The sequence below is a fragment of the Falco naumanni genome, chromosome 4, assembly GCF_017639655.2.
Source record: "Falco naumanni isolate bFalNau1 chromosome 4, bFalNau1.pat, whole genome shotgun sequence".
In the NCBI taxonomy this organism is placed as follows: domain Eukaryota; kingdom Metazoa; phylum Chordata; class Aves; order Falconiformes; family Falconidae; genus Falco; species Falco naumanni.
Window position 1 is genome coordinate 33,099,842 of NC_054057.1, and position 20,960 is coordinate 33,120,801.

The window sequence follows — 20,960 nt, forward strand, 5'->3', positions numbered from 1 at the left end:
ATCAGGTTTTCAACTTAGTTCTGATGAAGAGTAACACTCAGATGCATCATGTCATAGTCATGTAGGGCTGTTGCGGCCTCCTGCTTTACCCACTGCGTTGTATTCAAAAAACTTCCAGACACAGAAAAAAAAAGACATAATGAAAATGAAACTTATACTGGTAGTCTGAAAACTCAAGAATATACAAAAAAGTCAATTCAGCTGCAAATTTTAATTAGATAAAGGCAATAAAGTCACCTATTTTGTATAGTTGTATTTTTTTGTATAGTCTTTATTTGATCTTTATTAGTTAAACCCCTCTCTATTTAGTAAAAATGTCTACAAACAAGTCATTAAATAGGTCTCCATTTTTCTGGAAGGGATGAATTTAGGAGTGCATTTTGATTTAGCTGCATTTGTCTCACTTCATGTCAAACACAGCTGATCATGTTAACAGTGCTGGTTATCATTACTTTGCAGTGAAAATCTCTAAATTTCAGCACTTGGTTTTTGAATTAAATAACTTAAACCAAGGGAAAGGTTTCTGTTTATCAGCCCTGACTGTAGACTTCTGGTGACATATGTTGGATTTCTGAAAAAGGAGTTACATACAAGTATGATTTATGTAATCATACTTTCATGTTAAATTTTAAAGAATTTAGGAAAGACACAGAAATACTCCTTTTAAGCTCATCAGCATTTTTCATCTCAGGTGTTTGAGAGCCAAGCAATATATTTTCATACGAAACCTGAACACCAAATAACCACCCTTCTCATCTTATGCACCCATGAAGTCTCGGGCTGCCACAGAGCTTAGACTCATAGCAAAAGGACAAAACTGCTGCCATGGACTCAATGGGAACAGATTATTTTGCACAAATGAGACCCTATTTGCTGATTTCAGACAGGATAATTTGGGTGGATAAAACCAAACATCAAGTGCACTGGGGATGGGGGCAGGCAGAGAGGCCAAGACATGGCCATAATCCATCCCAGCCAGTAATTCCCCCTGCCATTACTCTACCTTTGTGTAAGTCCCATCTAAAACCTAATTCTCTCACTTTTTCTTCTAAGTTACTTGTTCTGTCCTTCAAAATTCAGAGGCCTTTCAGCCCTTTCCAATGGCAACCCTGCCCCTTCAGATCCTGGTGAGGACTAAGCTTTGAGAAAGGCCTATGGCTTTCTGTGTTGGCCTGAAAAAAAGGAAGAACCTTGACTTTCTTCCCATCTACCCTGTGATCTTATTCACCATGGTGCAGAGAACAGTCCTTAAGGTCCTGTGTTGTAAATCCATGCCTCTGTCTTTTCTACATCTGCCTCTTCCACTGCAGAGAAGTCAAAATCATATTCCCCCTCCTTCCTGACATGGCTACAAGTGGTTGATCTGTCTGCATCAAACAGACCAGTGCTGAATTATTTTATATGCTAATTTACATGATAGCTGCATTCGTTAAAATGAGATCTAGTGTTATTAAACTCCTGTAGAGTAATTGTGATTGAAATTTGTTCATGAGCTACACACATTTGAACCTCATGAACCAGAAAATAATTCATAAAAGATATTGCTTAAGCATAGGCATGTTGTTCTTAAAATATCTGAAACTATAACTTACACAGTCAGGATAAAATTGAGGATGAATACTATTTACAAATCTGATTTAACACTTAATATACAGAATAACAGTAAAAATACAGAAGAGTGGGAAAACAGGTGAACTTATTCAGTTGAAGATAAATTTATCCTAGACCAAGATAAACTTCACTCAAGGGACTTCAGTGAGTGTTGTTCTAATCCTAAACCAGAATCAGTAATATTTTTGGTTTCTTCATGGCAATCTGTGATGCTATTGGGCTATAAATCTACATGTGAATTTCCTGTACTAAACCTCCCATTTACTGACCTGCACGGGCTACAAAGCAGAGGTGAACTGAAAATCATAATTATGAATATAGGAAGAAAAGGTTTTTATTTTACATTTTCACTACTGACTTCAAGGTCTAATGACACAGCAAGAAGTTATTTTATTCTGTTAGAATGGAAAGAAAGGTATAGAAGGAATTAGACCTGGGTAGGATGGCCTAATCAAGACAAACGTTTGACATTCATTAGAAGACAACGATCATGTGAAGATGGAAAATGTTTACATGGAAGAAAATGATAATGCAACATGAAACCAATTAAAAATCACACGAGATGCAAACATAAAACTAATTACTTATGAAAACATTGTATGTAGCAAAAAATCCCTGCTCCACCCAGACCTCAGCGACATTTATTTTAATCACTAATCAGAAGAAATTTCAGAACCGATTTAGTAGAACATATTCATCCAACTTTAAAGAATCAAAGCTCTTGTTCAGAAATACCAAAATATGCCTGAGTTATAACTATCCTTTAAGGATAACATTGCTTTGTAGAATAAAAGAAAAAATTGACCTGTTTGCTTAGTAAATGCTATTAGTAGTGAATAACCCATCAGCTCTCTATACCGTGTTCAAAAAGCTTTTAGAATTTTATTGGTATGGTGCTCATTTCTGATAATTCAGCTTTTAATGCAATCAAGAACATCACCAGGAGCTACTTAATTAATTCCCCTCTGCAGCATGAATTTAATTTTCAATGACTTTATTGAGAACTTTTTTTGTTAATTTTACAATGAGAAACTATAATCACTGTTACACAACTTGCAAATATTTCAAACAAGACAGCAATCTCCTATTTTTTTGATTTTTTCTGTTCCAAATTCAGCTCCTGAGATGAATTTTCTGCCTCAGCTTCATTTTCATCTTCCTGTAAAAAAAAATGAAAACCTGAACATTAATCAACTTATTGAAGAAGTACACTTTTTGTACTTATGCATATGTATAGAATTCTGTACAGACTTTTTCTATCTTTTGCCTAACCAATAAGCATAAAAATAAGCAAAAAAATATCATTTATTCATGCATTTGATTTTGCTCAAGAGTTGAAATAAAAATGATAAGAGATTTTAAAAAGCTTAATCACCTACACTTATAGTAGAAGAATAATTTAATGAGTAAATATTTCACTGATCAATTTACCGCATGGTTACATAAAGAAATTACTAAACCATACACGGATGACAAGATATTCAAACATCTGCAGCAGACAGTATTATATACCTTTCCTTTGTTCTTGACCAAAGGTTTCCACTAAATTACTTTTGAATGCAAGAACTTTCATCATTGTTCTAAAAATTACTTTTGAAAAGCATCTGCCACTGAGAAATGTTTCATTTTTTTGAGACCAGATACGTTTACTTCACCATTTGATAAAAGACAATAAATTTAACTTCAGAGACACTTTATGTGCTGCAGCATCGTATTTTTGTCCCATCTAGCATATTTTCTTGACAGGTCTGCCAATTTTCCAATTACTTGTACCACCATATGTTATCTGAAGATCAGTCAGGTCTAAAATAGGAAACATGAGCATGTCAGGCAGCAGCATGCTTACAATATTCTACACCTTCAGTTCCAAGAGTAGGGCTCATAATTCACTACAGGTTTCTCTGGATCTCACAGAAAAAATGAAGTGACATCATAATGCCGTTTCCATAGGAATGGATACTATTTTGTGTCCAGCACAAAATCGTGACCTCCAAAGTATAAATTATGGAAGATGGAGAAAACTGTTTTATAAAGCAACTTGTAACCCATCGCATCATGAACAGTCCTTATCACACATTAGAAGTATGGCCAGTTTTCCTGCCTGAATTTTAATTCAAGATACAAAGAATCTTCCTTTTTTCCAAAAACACAAAGAAGAAATGAACAGATATTTGGGAATGAAGAAGTGTCCTGGTTGCTATAACACCACTCATCACAAGTCAACAGAGGGGACAAATGAAATGTCATGGGACCCAGGAACCCAGGGTGCAGTTTCCTGCTTTGAAACAGCACTTTCATTCTTCTAGGAAAATAACTTTATCTTTTTACATCCTAGTCCTCCTTTCACCATCAAAGGGTGTTTTGTAAGGATAATCACAATAGATTTAGAGATACAAAATACATAGGGAGATCACATGGGCAGCACAACATAGAATAACAATGGAAAATCTCATTAAAAAATGTGGTCTCGTGTTATGTTACACACTAAAATAAAATGGAAAAGCTAGTTGCTCTATTAAAGAAACACACACTCCCAACTATTGTGCTTCTAAATCCTCCCCCCTTCTGGGGACAGGCTAGGCACCGAGAAATATTTACATGACTGACCACTAAAGGCTAAAAGCATTTTTCTTATCTTTCTGGACTGTCATCTCTTCAATCGCCTTTAAAATGTGTAGGGAGCCCTGTGGCTCTTTTAGTTCAGGTGAGAAAACATGTTTGCGCATGTATGTGAAACCAGACTGTTGATTTGTTGAAATTACAAGTCTAGCATATATTCAAGAGTGTAATGTACAGTACACATACAAAGGTCAAACTTCTAAAGAGAACAATGGCAAGGCAGAATGGGAAGCAACAAAGGAGCGGTGTGTAACTAAGCTTACAGGTGACAAAGAATATCGCTGAGTGAAAAAGCCACTCCCCCAAAACTTTTGGCTTCTTTCATGAAGGACTTGTTAATAAAAGAACAGCAAATCTACATGTTTCTGAAGGTCCTTACCTACAGAAGCTGTATCCCTATTGACCTCAGTGTCAACTAATCCACTTCCATAGCATACAATCTGCCATTATTCCAACGTCCTGACTTGTACTCCCTCATACAGCAAATACAAGCTCTACACATTCTTTTCCCAGCACACTCGACATTCTGCTCAGGGCTTCCTCCCCTCAGAGAGGGTGCATGCAGACATTTCAGAGATGACAGGGCCAATACCTTCACTGAGGAGCAAAAGCGGGTGAAGCGATATTAGGCTCAATACTCAGTATCAGCCTCCTAAGTCAACTTTTTGTGGACAGAAAGGTTTTATCCAGTAAAAGAGGTTGTTTTTTTTTTTTTTTTTTTTTTTTTTAAGAGTAAAACAGAATTGTCTGGCTTTGTGTAGACTTGAAATGTTTTAATTCTGTGCTCATAAGGTCATGCTTACTCTCTGGCAGATTTCCTAGGTTACAGCAGCAGTTGCAGTGATTAGTATTTTCTAAGATGCAGAAATGATAGCTGAGTGGCTACAGCAGGGCCAGGATTTTCTCTGTGTGAATATTCAAGATGGAAGCATCCCCACTGGGACATTTTGCAGTACCAATCTCTTTCCTTTGTTCATCTCTTGTTGCTTCAACCAGGTAAAACATACTCAAACAGGTAAAATCTACCGGCAGAGTATAAATTGGACTTATGTGGGCAAATTCCCACATTATTTTTTGTTATTTTGACATTCTCATGCACAAAAGCTTTCTGAATTATGCTCCACATAAGGCATCTTAATTTTGTAGGCACTTTTACTCCATCTGTTTTCCACAAACAGAAACTCCCATTTCATCTTGAATCAGAAATCTAAGTTTATTATCTCTGAGCATGGGTGACTGCTGTGCAAAACACAGAGTAATGATGGCTGATCTTTCTCAAAGTATGAATTATCAAAGCAAGAAAACTTTTTTTTTTGTCAGACACACCTTCAGCCAGATCAGTTCCCAGACCTGTGCATTGCCACATGAACAACTGTGCTAGCACAAAAGAGATGGCAGAAACGATTGGCGGGGGACATGGGAAAGTATGAACAACCAGTTCTGGCACTCATGCAGCTTTCTGCCAGAAAAGAAGTGACAGCGGTGGCCTGAGAATGGCAGACTCAGCAATGGCTGAAAATCATCAGAAATTTTTGAGATGTGAACTCCTGTAAATTATAAGAAGTGGAGTATCACTGCCAGCATATTTGGGAAAGATTTGAACTGGCAATTTAGAGCACACATATTAAACATACTCCAAGATGAGAAGATTGACTGTTCTTTCAGTTTGCTGACAATGACAAATTTCTATGAAATTTTTTTATCTTTTTTTTTTTTTTAATAGCCCAAGAGGCATCACAATACTGCATTGGTTAGAGTTTCTAATGTCATTAATAATGTTTGAATTTTCAGCTAAATAGCCTATATAGCCTAATTTACAAGAAATTATGCTAAACAGAATACAGATTAAGTATATTTAATATATTTGTTTTACTAATTACCATCTATCATTACCATCATTATAATGCTTTTAATTCTGATGGATAGCAAAGGAAAACCTTTTTTCATGTTATCTGTTAAAACACAGCCTGTGATGGCAGTGTGTAAAGTTGCTATTACCAGTGGTTACACAGCAGATGAAATACTGAATTTGAGTTTCTGTTTCACAAAAATCCAGTTCACATTATTTCTGTAAATGACTCATATTTCTATTTTATTATTTATTTTGCTTCCAGTCACCTATGATTTTAATGTCTAATGCTTCCTGTCCTAAAAATCCTGAAATAGAGAACAGTCATTTTGGTGTTAAAATGTTCAACTTTCAAAGTAGTTTTTTCTAGCGTAAGTCAAAATCAAACTTCTCTCAGTATCTTTTCTGGCTACAGACCACCATAGACTCAAATATTATGCAATTTTGAACACGCTCACCAAAAAGATGCCTCAGCACAGATCTGGTGACTTATAAAAGCAGCAGAGGGAAGTGAATCCCTCAAGACTGCATTACTATTCTTACTGGAAAAGAGCATTTAACAGCCCAGAGATTATTTTCATGTTGAAATGAATAAAGTTTACTAGTCTGGAATTGTCATTCTTTCAGATTTTCAAAGCCAAGTGGTAAGGAGAAGTACAAAGGGTGTTATAAAGTGCTGTTAAACCCAACACCCTGAATGGAAATGTCAGCTCAGGAGCTCCTTAAGCCATTGATGACTAGACATCTCATCAGCATCCTGATGGACTGATGGATCTTCCCCATCAGCTTTTTTCCTACATCCTTTCCCCAGGCATCACTCCTCTTCCCTGATGGAAACAACATATGGGATTAAAGGGTCCTTTGGATGTTCTCTGGATCTCTTCAAATGTCCTATGGATATCTCTTCTTTCAAAATACTTCGTCTACACTTGGTAGCTGAGCATCTATGGGTCACAATAACAGAACGAGGCCAAGAACTTAAAACTGAGACCCCAAAATGTAAATAAGTGTTGTGAATTATCATTGAACTATGGAGCATTCAAAAGCTTTGCTGAAGTTAAAGGGAATACTTCGCTATTTAGATGTTTTTATGTGCCAAAAACTAAAATTGAGAAGCTGACTTATATGATCCTATTTCTGAAAATGTTGATCTGACGGTTGAGAGAGACTGTCATATCAACTCATTTCTTCTGAAAGCATGTTTAAGGTCAACTACAAATAGTGCTCTGAATAGAGAATAACAGGTCCGATGTGGAAAGTTAATTTTGTAGTTTTTATTCCAGAATGCTCCCCTGTAAAGAAATTATGGCATTAAAAAAAAAAAAAAACACCAAAAAAAAGAAAGCAAAAAAAAAAGCCTAGAAATAGGGCTTTGGGTGTCCCTTTCACTTTCCCTCCTCCAAATGATTTAATTCAAAACGTCTAATAATTTCTTTTTATTCCATTAGTTAATGAAATGAAAGCTGTAAGATGACAGTGAAGTAGACAATTCTTAACTCTGTCAGGGAATCTGACACTAATCTGTATGTAGAACAGATCACACCTCAATTAACTGTGCTAAGAAACACACCAATCCACAGATCTGTGCACTACAACACACCTGTCATTTCAAAAGTTGCATTAGAAAGGTATACTTAATAAAATAAACCTGCTTTTGTGCACTTTGCAAACTGTAAACCATATTCTAAACTTAATAAACAGCTATATATCTGATTAATAAGAAAGTATGCAAAACACAAAAATATCTTACTATGAAGAGGAATGACTAAAGGGTTCTCTATGCTATCACATAATCTAGAAATATCATCTCAAAACCACTCAGGACCAAATTGAGATACTATTACTTCTTATAGTATCTTAACCCAAAAGAGCTGTAATATGACCAATATAGTAAGGTCCTGTGAGGGTGTCCAGCTAGTATTTCATCTCCCGCCTCACAGATTCTAGCTAGCAAAACATGAGTTGGAAGTAGGTAAAAATATTTTTAATACTTTTCAAAAATATATCAGGAAAAAGGGACTCTAGAAACTATAAGAGCTTTTCTTTCCGTATGTTTAAAGTCTAGCTTTCTAATCTCATAAGCCAAATTTGGAGGAAAATGAGTTTTAGTCAAAAACTGGGAGTTAAATCAGTCTCTGTTAAATCGGCAATAGGTAAGCATCCACTACTAAAATTCAGTATATTTTTTTTTTCCCCAAAGCCCATGCTATCTTCTTCAAATGTGTTACTGACAACCCTTATAATGAAGAGTGGTGTGAAAATACAGACTACAACTGAAAGAGTTCTTTACCAATAGATATTAGAAGCAAATATACATTTCTTGTGATAGATGACAGTTTTCTGTCACCGTAGCTCTGCAGCGATAAGGCTGCTGTTTGTTTCCCAAGAAAAGGAGACCCTTGCTACATGGATCATTTTCATAGTGACAGTCTTGACAAGTTTGACATTTTCTTCATGAAGTATTCTGAAGCAGCCATCAAGAAAATGCCCCCTCTGGGACCACTGGCAAGCTGACAGTCGTACCTTTTAATGTGCATCTCCATTAATTCCTACTGTCAAAGCCCACCAAAATCCTACAGTGAAATCTCTGCTGATCTGCTACATTTAAAAATGGAGGCTATGAATGAACTAAACATTATAATGTAAGTAAACATGACATCAATTAACTGGAAGCAGCTCTCCACCCCATTTTGTTCAGTAAAAAGAGCAACGTTTAACTGCTTTTTTTTCCTTCACCAATGCAGTACGTGGCATCTGCTCTAGGTGGCAATGCAAGACTGCGAGAAGTATTTCTACAGTCGCGCTCCTCTTAAGAAGCTACAAGCAGCTGCATGTTTATCACAAACGCTTTCCTTTAACTTCCACTGATACAAGAACTTTTTAAGTCTTTCTGAAATATTTGTCAGTGTTCTGTATTCTCTATTTCCTTGTTTCTAATTCTGATTATACAGATAAATGTACCATCGCAAGAGCCCTTACAGTCAAATTTCATTTAACGTTTAGTACAGAAGTGGATTTTCATGCCAGATTTCAAATCTTCCATCTGTTTCTCTCCTTTTTAGGAGGCAGCCATTCCATTGAGTGGCCTTTCTGGCTGCCTGCCACTACAGTTGGGATGCTCTTCAGGGCAGGTGGTGCTTGAAACCCAAACATTGTTTTACAAGATCAGCTGGTTCTCCTTGAAGAAAGCAGAGGAAAATGCTTCCTCTTTAACACTGAGTCTTTAAAGGTTTAGGTTTGTGAACTTTAGACTGTATCTGTGGATGCTTAGATATCACAAACCTGAAACATTAACTAAGAAACAGTTGAAAAGCAACTTTAATGGCATTGTACTCTGCGTGTATGGGACGCGCCTCCTTAATTTCCACTCTGGTCTCAGAGTGCACAATGGCGTTAGCTTGCAAGCCTTCAAGTCCGACACTGTCCTGATTAAGATCCTTTCTAAGGCAACTTTGTCACTCAATTATAATACTTAGGTCAGTGCATATATAAACATATATATGGAAACCACAATAGCATTTTCTAGTATGTGGGAACAGAATCATTATTTTTATGAATTATAAATGAAAACAGAAAGTTCCACTTCATATATAGAATAGTATTGCATAGCCTAGAAATGCATATTCTAATCAAATCAAGATGATTTTAAATATTCATGGCTATACTCCCACCATATTTACACTATACATTTACTAAATTATAAGCAGCAAAACTTCATGTTTGTATTCTTGATGCTAAGAAATAAAATAGCTTTTTCTTACAATAGCTACATGACAACAAAAGGTAATCAGGCCAACAATAAGGAATTGATAGCTCTTGCCTAATAAAATAAAAAAAACAAAACCAAACACAAAACTTCTCAGATGTTAGGCTATACATGCATCTTGGTAGTTACTAAATGACGGCTGAAGTTTTTTTTCATGCTTTAACTGTTTTCACAAATATGTTTGGCTATAGACAGCCTTTTATCAAAAGGTCCAAACATTCTTTGTTTCCAAAATGATTAATAACATTAAATAGAAAAAAAGGCACAACTGAATTATCGAAAAATGCTTCTGTAAGCTACAATCAAGACATGCTGCTTGCAGTTGAAGGCAGCTGAAAAACATCACTCTAAACAATACTGAAGTACATGTTTTCAATGGAATAAGACAGTACCACCATATGAAAGGAATAAATTCATCTCAATAACAGAGAAAATCTAGACCTTAATGAAAATGTTTTAGGAAAAATGAGTGCATTGCATGCTTCTGACCAAAATTAATTAGAGTTTTAATGTTTTACATTTCTAGCATAATTCTTTAAATGGTGCATTTATTTCATAGTAATAAACACTTGGTTCATTAAGTAAAGTTCAAAATCTGTGTTACTCGCTACATTTAACAACCTTTGGCCCTCTTCTTAAGTATTTCTTGATTCAGGTTTCCAAAGCATTGAATAAGCAATTGAGGAACACAATTAAATTTCATGACTCTGCATATTTAGGATTCTTATTTCATCTAAGACAAAGGGCAATTAATCTACCATTCTATACTGAATTCCAACTTTAGTGAGCCATGATAGATACTTAAATGAACTTACAGAAAATGCTTAATTAAATTACTGTAAAAAGCATAACCAAAGTTTTTTCTTTCTTTACGACAAAAGAAAATGCACATTTAATTAGAAAAAGTGTATTGCAGTATTTTAAATTTAATAACTTGGGAATTCATGAAAATATTGCTAAAACGTGAGAGCTAACAATTCAGAAAGCTTTTCTCTCTTTTATATTTCATGAGAACATTTCACATGAGTACAGCCATGAAATTCTGTTCAGGCGCAAGGCATAAAAGATGGATCTTTCAATAGAGTTATTATGATGACATAGGAGTCTGAACAACACAGCAAAGGCCTTTATTTTAGCCCCCTATTTTCCAAAATGTGAGACAAGTGAATGCTGTAAAAATGGCTTTATAGTTGTTGTAATACTGAATGCCTATATTTAGCCACAATCCACAAAGTTGCAAACACAACTGATATAAATGGATGGAGCTGTAGAAGTAGACAGAGGATAGACTGTGACAGCCAACAGAACCTGTGCTGCTGAAGAAATCAAGAGATGGAAGAGACTTTTGCTTTTTTTTTCTAAAAAAACCCAAAATTCCTTTCAGTAGGTCCTCCAAAACACATACTGATATTTAAATTCAGAGTACAACTACAGACAGATGTTCCAATGATTTCAACATCCATTAAATAAAATCCCCAAAAGAGCATTCTAGGCTAGGACCAGATCCACACCTTCATGCTAACAACTAAGGTACAGTCTCTCATGGAAGACCTACATCTCCGCTGCTGTTATGATTCATTTAATCTAAATTAAAACTAGCACTGCAGACCTACCCAGAAGTCAAAATCATTCCTTTACAAGCTGTATAAACATAGTTTTAATAAGATGATATAACCCAAAGATTTGGCTATGGACCTGAAATCAAACAAGACAAGAAAGCTACTGCTTTAGAACTTGGAATTCAGTTGGCTTGATAGCAAAGGAAGGCTTGTAGATTTGTTTGGGTTTATATTTTGACTTTATTTCTCATTTGAAGATAGCAATTACTGTTCTGATCCTGTAATGATGCCTGAATAGTCCTGTTTCTACAACAGATCAGCTCAGCTGTATGTGAAGCATCAAGGGTGTATTGGTAATAAACACAGTCAATTTGGAAACAAAATTGTAAAATTTCATATACCGAGGTTTCAATAGTTTCAAGTTGATCAGCTTCTACATTAAAAAATGAATGTATTAGGTGTAATAGTACAATTAATTCTCCTCAGCCTCCACTCATCTGTGTTTCTCCATTTCCAAGTGAGGTTCTAAAGCCAAATGTTAGTTAATTCAGTGGGTATACTGAGGGATGTTTTGGTCATTTGTCATGATAGTGATGTTGCTTCGCTGTAATTTTTTGAAGTCAGAATCTGATGAAACTCTTTCAACTGGAAATAATGCAATGTCCAAACATTTAAAGGATCATCCAAAGGAACTTTGCAAAAACCTGCCCTGTAAAAGCTGCTTCTGCCTCCAAACATAGTCTGATACCCCCCCCAACTTTTTCTCTAACAATATTTATAATTTATAAGATTTATTTTACTTTGTAAAAAAAATCATAATTTGTGATATATATTTATAATTTATAAGATGTATTTTACTTTGTAAAAAAATATATATTAGTTGCCTTTCAGAAATTTAGAATCAAAGTAATTGACAGACCTTGCCTTGGTGCAGGTAGTCACCACAAAGAGGTTTCCTTACAGGTTCGCAGTTCATTTCTTTCTGATAAATTTAGAAGTTACTGTTTCACTGTACTACATCAAAGTCATCTTCTGGTTTGTGAACAGCTTGCTTCCCATCTCTGCCCACCCTCCAACAAATCACACATTACTTTGTTAGAAGAGAAAAAATACTTCAATGTGATTCAGTTATTGAAAAGCTATATTCTAAAAGATTCCCAAAGCTAGGGAAATCTGGCTATAACCAATTACTGCTTGGCTTTTACGGTAGAAGAGCTCATTACAGAGCTGATATTATGAACCATTATTTATCTATTTTTTCCTTAAAACACTGAAGCCACTTCATATCATTTTGAAGCTCACTGAACTCCACTCCTCAGAAGACTACTCACTCCGTTTTTTTGCCTCCCATTCCGTTATATCACAGTGCTTCCAAGAGATAATATTCTCCAAAATCATTAAGGGTCCACTTGCAAACAGGTATTACATGCATAGTTATATTACACTCATCTGATCACTGAACTGAACGGTACTATTTACTGGGGCTGTGTATGAAATATATTGTAGAACCAGGCTTGTCTAGAATGGAATACTGAATTTAAACAGGCCCTGGAACAAGCATGGCATTTAAATTATCGGTATTTAAGAGGAAGTTGAAGCTATTTTCAGAGGGCTATTTTTTGCTGAAATCCAAGTGCTGCCAGTCAGCTGCCTCTAAAGAGTTTCTGCCCAGCACCTTACACAGGGTCAGCAACGGCCCCGCAGCAATGTTCAGTAGTTACTGCTGCTGTCTGCTCTTGTACAACAACCGCTCTCGTAACTGTCAGTGCTACCTAACAAAATCAAGCAAAAGCTTACATATTCATTCATTTTACTTAGTTGCAATCTGTTTGGTTTTATTCGTTGGCTGTTCTCTTTCTGTACATTCAGGAACTCCAGCAATTGGATATCATGACTCTAAGAGTTAACAGCCAGTGACGACTTCATTATTTTCTGTTTACTGATGATTTAAGATAATCATCCTTTGTCTCCTTTACCCACAGAACAGGTAGTGGGAAAAAAAAATTATGTGGGAAAAACAGGGTCACGTTCTGTTGCAAATAATACCTAGTATTTGCCACAACTCATTTTGCCTGCCTCCTTTCACCTACATGGACCTTAGGCCCTAGACAGCACTGACATTTAAATCAGCATTTAAATTTAGAAACAAATATGTAACTACACCATTTCATCTGCCAACATAATTTTAAAAAATTATTATTAAGAACATGAAGACTATAAAGAAAATACAGCAAATGCTGTCTATTTTGGTAGACCACAAATCAAGGATCTTACTCTTCCCGTATTAATTGATGCTTCCCTTTGCCTCTCAGTGCTGTCCTTAACGTCAGTGGAAGTTACTGGCATTAATCATTTGTGACTTGGACTGAAGTATTCCCTCTTCATTTAAATTCAAAGAAACCTTTGAGGAGTAAGTTCTCAAAAAAGTGAAACATGAAAAATTTTGTTAGATGTTGCTTCCCCTGTTCATTCCAAATCCTAAAAATGATGCCTTTTAAAACCTAGATACAGAAAGGTCTCTAGCTCATGTCAAGATTTTGCTGTTCAGTTTTATACATAGTAATATATTGATATAATATTTATTTAACTATAATATTAATTAAGAATTTGAATCTTAGCCAAGTCATATCATGCCACATACTGTACAGACACATCTGGAGAGTCTGATCTTGCAGAGTCTAAAATCAGTTATGAAAAAAAATGAAAGAAGAGAAGGACAAGTAGTAAAACACCATAAAAGCTAACTGTGTCAGGATAACGGGCATGTATCTCAACCACATTTTTGTGCCAAGCATGGCTAATAAATGAAGAATGATTAAAAATTTGTTATTATCAAAAAGTATATAAAACTATTTCATATAGACATATATAAAAATATCTTACATGTCTATTTTTTATATTATATGTATATTATTTTTATATTTAATTTATACCGATTATACAGTAGAGACAGCAAAAATCAGACAGTTATTGCAGATATTTTATCAAAACAGCACTGGGCCTTGAGAAGTCAGTCTGTAGAGGTGTGCTTCTGTGGGGAAAACAGAGTTGAGGTCAAGGGAGAACTCCCCATATGAAGCACGGTGTATGGAGAAAGCTGAAGAGAACTTCTGGATAGAGAGCTGGCAGATGTCACTGGAAAAGAGGAAGAAATGGAAGAGTGGTACATAATAGGATTTAATCTAGAGGAGGGTCACTAACAGAAATGAGGATAAAGCTAATGCATGAGTCTATAGTAAAGCAAAGTCTGAGGTTCAGAGGAGGAATTTCTCAGCAAAAATCTCTGACATTTGTCCCCCTACTATAATATGTATTTGGCCTGGAGGGTGTGGAAATTGAACTCACTGCTACATTAAAGAACTTATCCTCAAAATGTGAATACTACTACTTCCAAAGTCAGGATGGAGGTCTATGCATGAAAAGATTTATATAAGTGCTAAGTGCTGTCATTGTTATTAGATTCAGAAAGTACAGAAGGCTTTAAAAGCATTAACTTTTCTAGTGCAGAGCATCACCTGTTCTTTCTGAAACCAGTAAAGAAGACATAAAATGAGTGCAGTTATTGCAAGAAATTGTCTGGGTTTAAATTCTGATGCATATCTTTTGTCTCTAGGAAAAGTAAACAACCATTAATAGCAGGAATTTTATGATATACAATATGGTATAATATGCAGCAAGCTATAAAGCATATGAAAACAGTTCTACTTCACATAAACTTGTTTTTATCAGGAAATTATTTAATTGGAAAGATGCTTTGAGAGCAATCAGAAGGCAATGCATAAAAAAAGGTGTCTGGTTTGGAATGATGAAAAGAGAACGGAGTCAAATTTTAAAACATAATTAAATAAGGAAGCAACTACCAAGTCAGCGCTAGTACATCAGCCAGCAGGATAAAATGGAGATGATGCGTGTAGTCCTCTTTTTCAGAAGGACAAGTACCTGCTGTCAAAGGAAGACCACATCCTAATAGCATTTAAGTGGTAGTCAATATCCTCTCTGTGAAAGCTGCAGTGGTCAGCTTGAGTTAGATAATTTTTTTTCTAAGTGAATATACTTTCATAATTGGGCTGTCTTGCATTGCGTGATGGTAATTGTTAAGGTTATGGCCCAGAATTACATGAGTTTCTGATTCTGGATTTTTAAAACATATTTTTTATGTCCTGTCTTGTGCTTACATTTCAAACTTTGTTGTTTACTCAAGAGACAGTGGGAGTTTCACACACAATATTCTCTTCATCCAAGAACAGCAGTAATTCATTTGCCCTAGCAACACAACATTTTCAGACACAGCGAGCATTGCATCTACATATAACCAATTTTTGCTCTTGAAAATCTTTATTTCATTGAGAAAAATAAATAGCAAAATTTTCTTTTGTATTAAAAACTTTAATTACAGGAGGACAGCTATAGGTACTGCCCAACAGATTAAAATGCTTGCTCTGAACAGAGCTGTCACTAATACAGTATTTAAATTTACAAAGTGATTTCTGCATGAGTGAGATTGTTCCAGGCTGAAAACAACATGTTTAGTACCATAAACAAACAAGAGAAGACTGCACAAAATGAACTGTTTAACAGGGGTTTATGTACCCTCTGTGCATTGTATTTGGAAATGAAGTTCTTAAAACTCAGAGGCGGAGGGATTCTCTGTGGATTAGAAGAGCAACCCACAATCCTTTCAGCAGCGTCCTTTTATACAAAATTTGGCACTAACACTCTGTTTGCTTCAGCAAATGATTTCACACTTTGTCTTTTTAATCCAATTTCCACCTTAATATAGACTAAAGTGTAGTGAAAATACTGAAAGAGGATGCCTGGAAATGAAGTGTGTTAGAAATCGAATCCAGGTGCTAATCCAGTGCCACACAGTCAGCTCATCATTAACTGAGAAGTTTAACCCGCAGATAGCTTGTAGAAATCAGCGTTCAGTACTAATTATGACTGGATATAATTATCACACATCAAGACATGACTCAACAAGGCAGGTAAGAAGCCGAGTCTGAGAAAAAGAAGAGGAACAGGCACCCTATTGAAAGCAACAATAATTGATTGTAACACTTATCCCAACTTAAATAGCTCAGATTTGTAGGTTATTACAGCATTAGGTACTTTGCTGGTGTAGCCCCTAAGTGTATAAGCTACGCTAGTCAGCAACAGCTTCCTCATTAGCAGGTCTTATCCCCTCTTTTCTGTAGGCCAAAGCACCCATGCATACCTTAAACATCCCACCCCACCCCAGGAGACAGGAGCCCCTTCAGAAAACCTTTACTCAAAATTTATTGCCATGGAAAACAATAATTTCCTAGTCAATGAACATCGCTACTGTTGTTTTTTCCTAGACAGATTAACAGGGAGCAATGTGGACAATGTCCTGAAAATGACAGACACTTCTGGGTGCCAGCGGCTTGCCATCTACGTGTCGTGGCAAGGAAGGGCCAGAAAACCAGCATCACTCTGTTTCCTTTACAGAAGCTCTGCAAAGGTCCACTGATGGCTCAAAGGCCACACAGCGCTGCCGCTCACTGCTTGTGGATACGATGTCAGACCTGTCAGCACAGTGAGGTTCACCAGATATTTAAATCAAAAATAAAACCCCAACAATCTTCAAGCAGCTTGAGCCTGATGAAAGCATACCACTATGATATTCCCATCACAATATTCAGTGCCACATACCTTTTTATCCTAGCCAAAACAGTATCTGTTCATAGAGGTCTCTCTTTAACTTACGCCTTGAGCAGAAGCAGTAGAAAGAAAATGGTACCTACCCAAATTAAAAGCAGATGTCAATAAAATAAAAAAAATAAAAAATAAATAAAAAATAAGTCCTAGAACTCAGAATGTGCAGAAAGCACAAAGCGAGTGAACCCGGTGCCAGAGCTCACTGGCAGCTCACTTTAATGACCTCGAGTACCTAACTGTGGCTCTCCTATTTCCCTTCACAGTGGGTAAACACAACAAATACAAGCCAAGAGCAGGCAACCCAAGTTAATTCTGTAGTTTAGGGATCCATGCTAAATTCTCAACCGGCTACCGCTGGTGAAAACAAAATGGGATTTTCTACCATTTCTGCAGCAAACACCTCCTTAGTGGAGTGTCTTTTGCATAGCCAAACTTGTCAGTTTTACACACTTCCCTCCAGAAAGGTAAATTGTTCCCTTAATAATTTCCACAATTTCTCACAAGATATAAGGATTTTCTTTATACAGGATATTTCAAAGTTAAGCTGCAGAATCAAAAAAAATTGTGCAGGAAGAAGGAAGAAGACCCAAGAAAATGGAAGATATATTTCCTGGTAATATTCTTTCCAAGGTGATTTGAGCTGCATTTTGCCTGCACTGGCTCTCAGCAATAAGCTAGCATTCTTGCTTAATGGAAAGGATTTGCATTCCTGGCCTATGTAAAAATTCAGGCTGCATCTGTGATTCTCTTTTTCCAGTTGTTTCTCTGAGTGATCCAGGTTGAGATCTAAGATTTTTGTCTGAATAGTTTCACTAAATGCAAGGCAGCCCTTCCCTGCTCCTCGGGTAAAATCCCAAATACATTCTTTCACTTTCAAGGTCTTATCTGTCGATACAAAGAATAAAAGGGAATTTTCTCCATGCCCATTTTGTTGTTTTGTTTGAGCTGATAGCTTTAGACAAAAGCCAGTGAAAATAATATGTCTTAAGGTTGTACCACCTTCCTCCCATAAACTACTTCCTCTGGCTGCCCTCTCAACCTGTGTAGAACTTCACCCTTTGGTGGATGTTTCGCCATCTTGAGGCTTGTTTTCTTCTACCTTTCACAGTTTACTTTACAAAATTATCATCTTTTTAATCAGGAAAGTTCCTGAAGATCCTTAGGATAACACTTAAAATCTTCTTGGCATCCTATCCTTCAGACACAAGCCCTTCTTTTTTTGATTGCTGTTCTCTATCTACTTCCTTTAAACAACATCTCTTGGTACAAGGATAAGGTAGAAATAACAACTTACCACTTACAGATATGTTCAAGGTAGGGAAACTGAGGAGATTTTCCTAGAAAGGAAATACCTGGCAGTTGAACTGCCTTCTTTAAGATCTGAATCATAATCTTATCTCTAATCTGTCATTTAAGGGAATCCAAGAGGAAAAACTGAAACAGGCACCAGTGTCTCTAAAAAATTAGAAACATGTTTGGGGACTATGGCAATGTGTTTCAACCAGAAAACCACCACTTATGGTGTCTGTTTTGTAATGCTGACAGGCACTGAATATTTCACTGATAAATGTAATTTTCAACTCATTCATCTATCATAAAGACCTTCTAAGCTAGGATTCCCATTTCCTGATAGGGAATATATGAAGTAATATTTAACCTGAGGTTTATCCTGTTGAGCAGCATACTTTATCCACCTCACCAGGAGTGACTGGGAGTCTAAAAATTAAACATTTCAGATGAAAGCATACAACACAGAAATTAATTTTCCAACTATGTGTTCAGCTTGTTTGTTTTAAGTAACAGTCCACCTATCTATTCCAAAGCCAGTAACAAAACCTGCCAGATTTCAGACCTTATTCTCGCCTTTGGGCAGTGTACTACTCCGTGACTAAATCACTAGTCCTCACTTAGCAGCATCCAGTCACTACTCATTCCAGTATTTCATTTCATTCTTATTCTGTATGTGGAAAATTAAACTTCCAGTCTTTTAATGAAAAAGGAATTTACAAAACGAAAAATTTTAGTGGGGCTGGGCTGGAGTCGAGCGGAGAACTGGTTGCATTGCACTGGTCTGCTTGCTGGTAAGCTCTTATGTCAGCCATTGCCCCTAAATCCTTTTTGGACACAGTGTCAGATTTCTATCATCACTTTCATAAGCCAAACTTTTTAATATTTTAGAACTCCCTTCACATTAATATTTCATCAGCCTGAAAAAAGATTTAGATTCTAACAGTGACGACAGCAGCCTTTGTTCTCAAGTGTTACAAATTTTCTGAGGAATACAGCAGGTTGTGATCATATTTATATCAACTGAGATAATTTTTCTAACTAACTTTTATAGATAAACCCATCCTACTTTCACCATGCCAGATGCATATTCCCCACTAATCCAAAAATATTAAATGCATAATTGAATTTCATTTCCTCAGGGCATATTATTTTGTAACCCATGGCAGGAAAGGATAGAAACAGTCAATTGACAACAAAATGTCATGCCTGACCAAACAAATGAAAGGCTAGATCTCCTTAATAGGTTGGTTTGTGCATCCTGCTTTCTACAGTAATGTTTATGAACCAGTGATCTATCAAGCCCTGCAAAATCAAGCAGCAGATACTCTGCAGTTAATAATTTTTTTCATCCTCTCTGAAAGGCACAATCAAGCCTACGTGGTTTAAGAAATTAGTGCTTCAAAAAGCCCTAGGTGTATTCCTCCTGAGTGTCTCCACTGAAATACCATTTTCAAATGCAAGATTTGCTGACTTGCTGAAATTTCTAAGCAAGACATGCACTTAGAGCTAGCTGGAACACTATTATGGAAAGAGCAATATATGACTATTTCTGACAAATGGTAGGCTTCCCTAATGAAGTTTTTGGCTTCTGGAAGATGTGAAGCAAGCTCCTCAAAGAGCATTGCGAAGATGCAAATTCTCATGCTGAAATGCAGAAGTCACCATCAGTCAATTGACGTCTACCAGATTGCATGATCCTGGAGTTTGTTTGCCTCAGAATTATTGCTCTGTGTTTGAAAAGTAGTGTGCCCGCTCAGTCTGCCATGAAGGCATCGTACTTGTTCTGCAACGTAGGCAGGCTCCTGCGGTACAGGAAGGGATGAAGACACCCAGGTATTTCTCAGTATTTCCATTTCAAAGCACAAAAACCTGACTTGTAATGTACCCACTTTCCTGGAACAGAAGATACTGAGGCTTTTCCAGAGTGAGAACAACCTCTGCTATATGCAACTATACACATTGGTAGCCTAATACAGTTTTTGTCTGATGAACTTGTTCCACAGTACACCAGAAACCAATTCTTTGAAAAATGAGTTTTGAATGCAAAGTTCCTAGCATGCCTCTTCATGGCCAAAAGCATGTGCCAGCTTAACAGAAATGCCCGATTTCCAAAAAGTATGACCTCATATTTCAATACAGACATATCCTCATATAGTATCTCTCTTATACTGAAACAGAAATAGATATTGTAAAGAAATAACAATGGGCTGTTGTGAACTCTTTAGCATACATTTGATTGTATGCAATAAACTGAAAGCTCTAGATAGTTCTGCAGAAGCAGACCCATACAGATGCAGACAGATAAGTTTTTTGAATGAAATGCTGAGTTTTACTGATTCTGAATTGCATTTTGTCCACCTAGACAAGGTTTATTTTTGACACCAAACGTCTTTGGTCTGAGTACAACAACATTGAAAGAAAAGCTTTTACCCTAAAAAAAAGTTTAAATTTTACTTAGTGTAGTCGGTGGAAATGGAATGATTCGATTGACTTCCTGCCTTTATTACTACTTAGTAAACTTACTCAGTCTTCACAAGGTGAGAGGACCCAGTGAATATGCAGGACAAGACCAAATACAAATGGCTGG

The 20,960-nt window shown here is 36.2% G+C and overlaps 1 protein-coding gene across 5 annotated transcripts in view; it reads right to left on the minus strand.

The window, feature by feature from the left end:
• Positions 1-2,588: 2,588 nt before the first annotated feature.
• PHF14 (PHD finger protein 14) overlaps positions 2,589-20,960 on the minus strand; it is a 165,982-nt gene continuing 147,610 nt past the window's right edge. For 3 of the 5 annotated variants that reach the window (XM_040589125.1, XM_040589119.1, XM_040589120.1), the window contains one exon: positions 2,589-2,770. In XM_040589125.1, coding sequence (XP_040445059.1) covers positions 2,696-2,770 — 75 coding nt within the window. In that variant the 3' untranslated portion in view covers positions 2,589-2,695. Of the gene's footprint in view, positions 2,771-14,521; positions 14,540-20,960 lie in introns of those variants that run through there. The other 2 variants (XM_040589130.1, XM_040589124.1) reach the window with 1 other exon arrangement.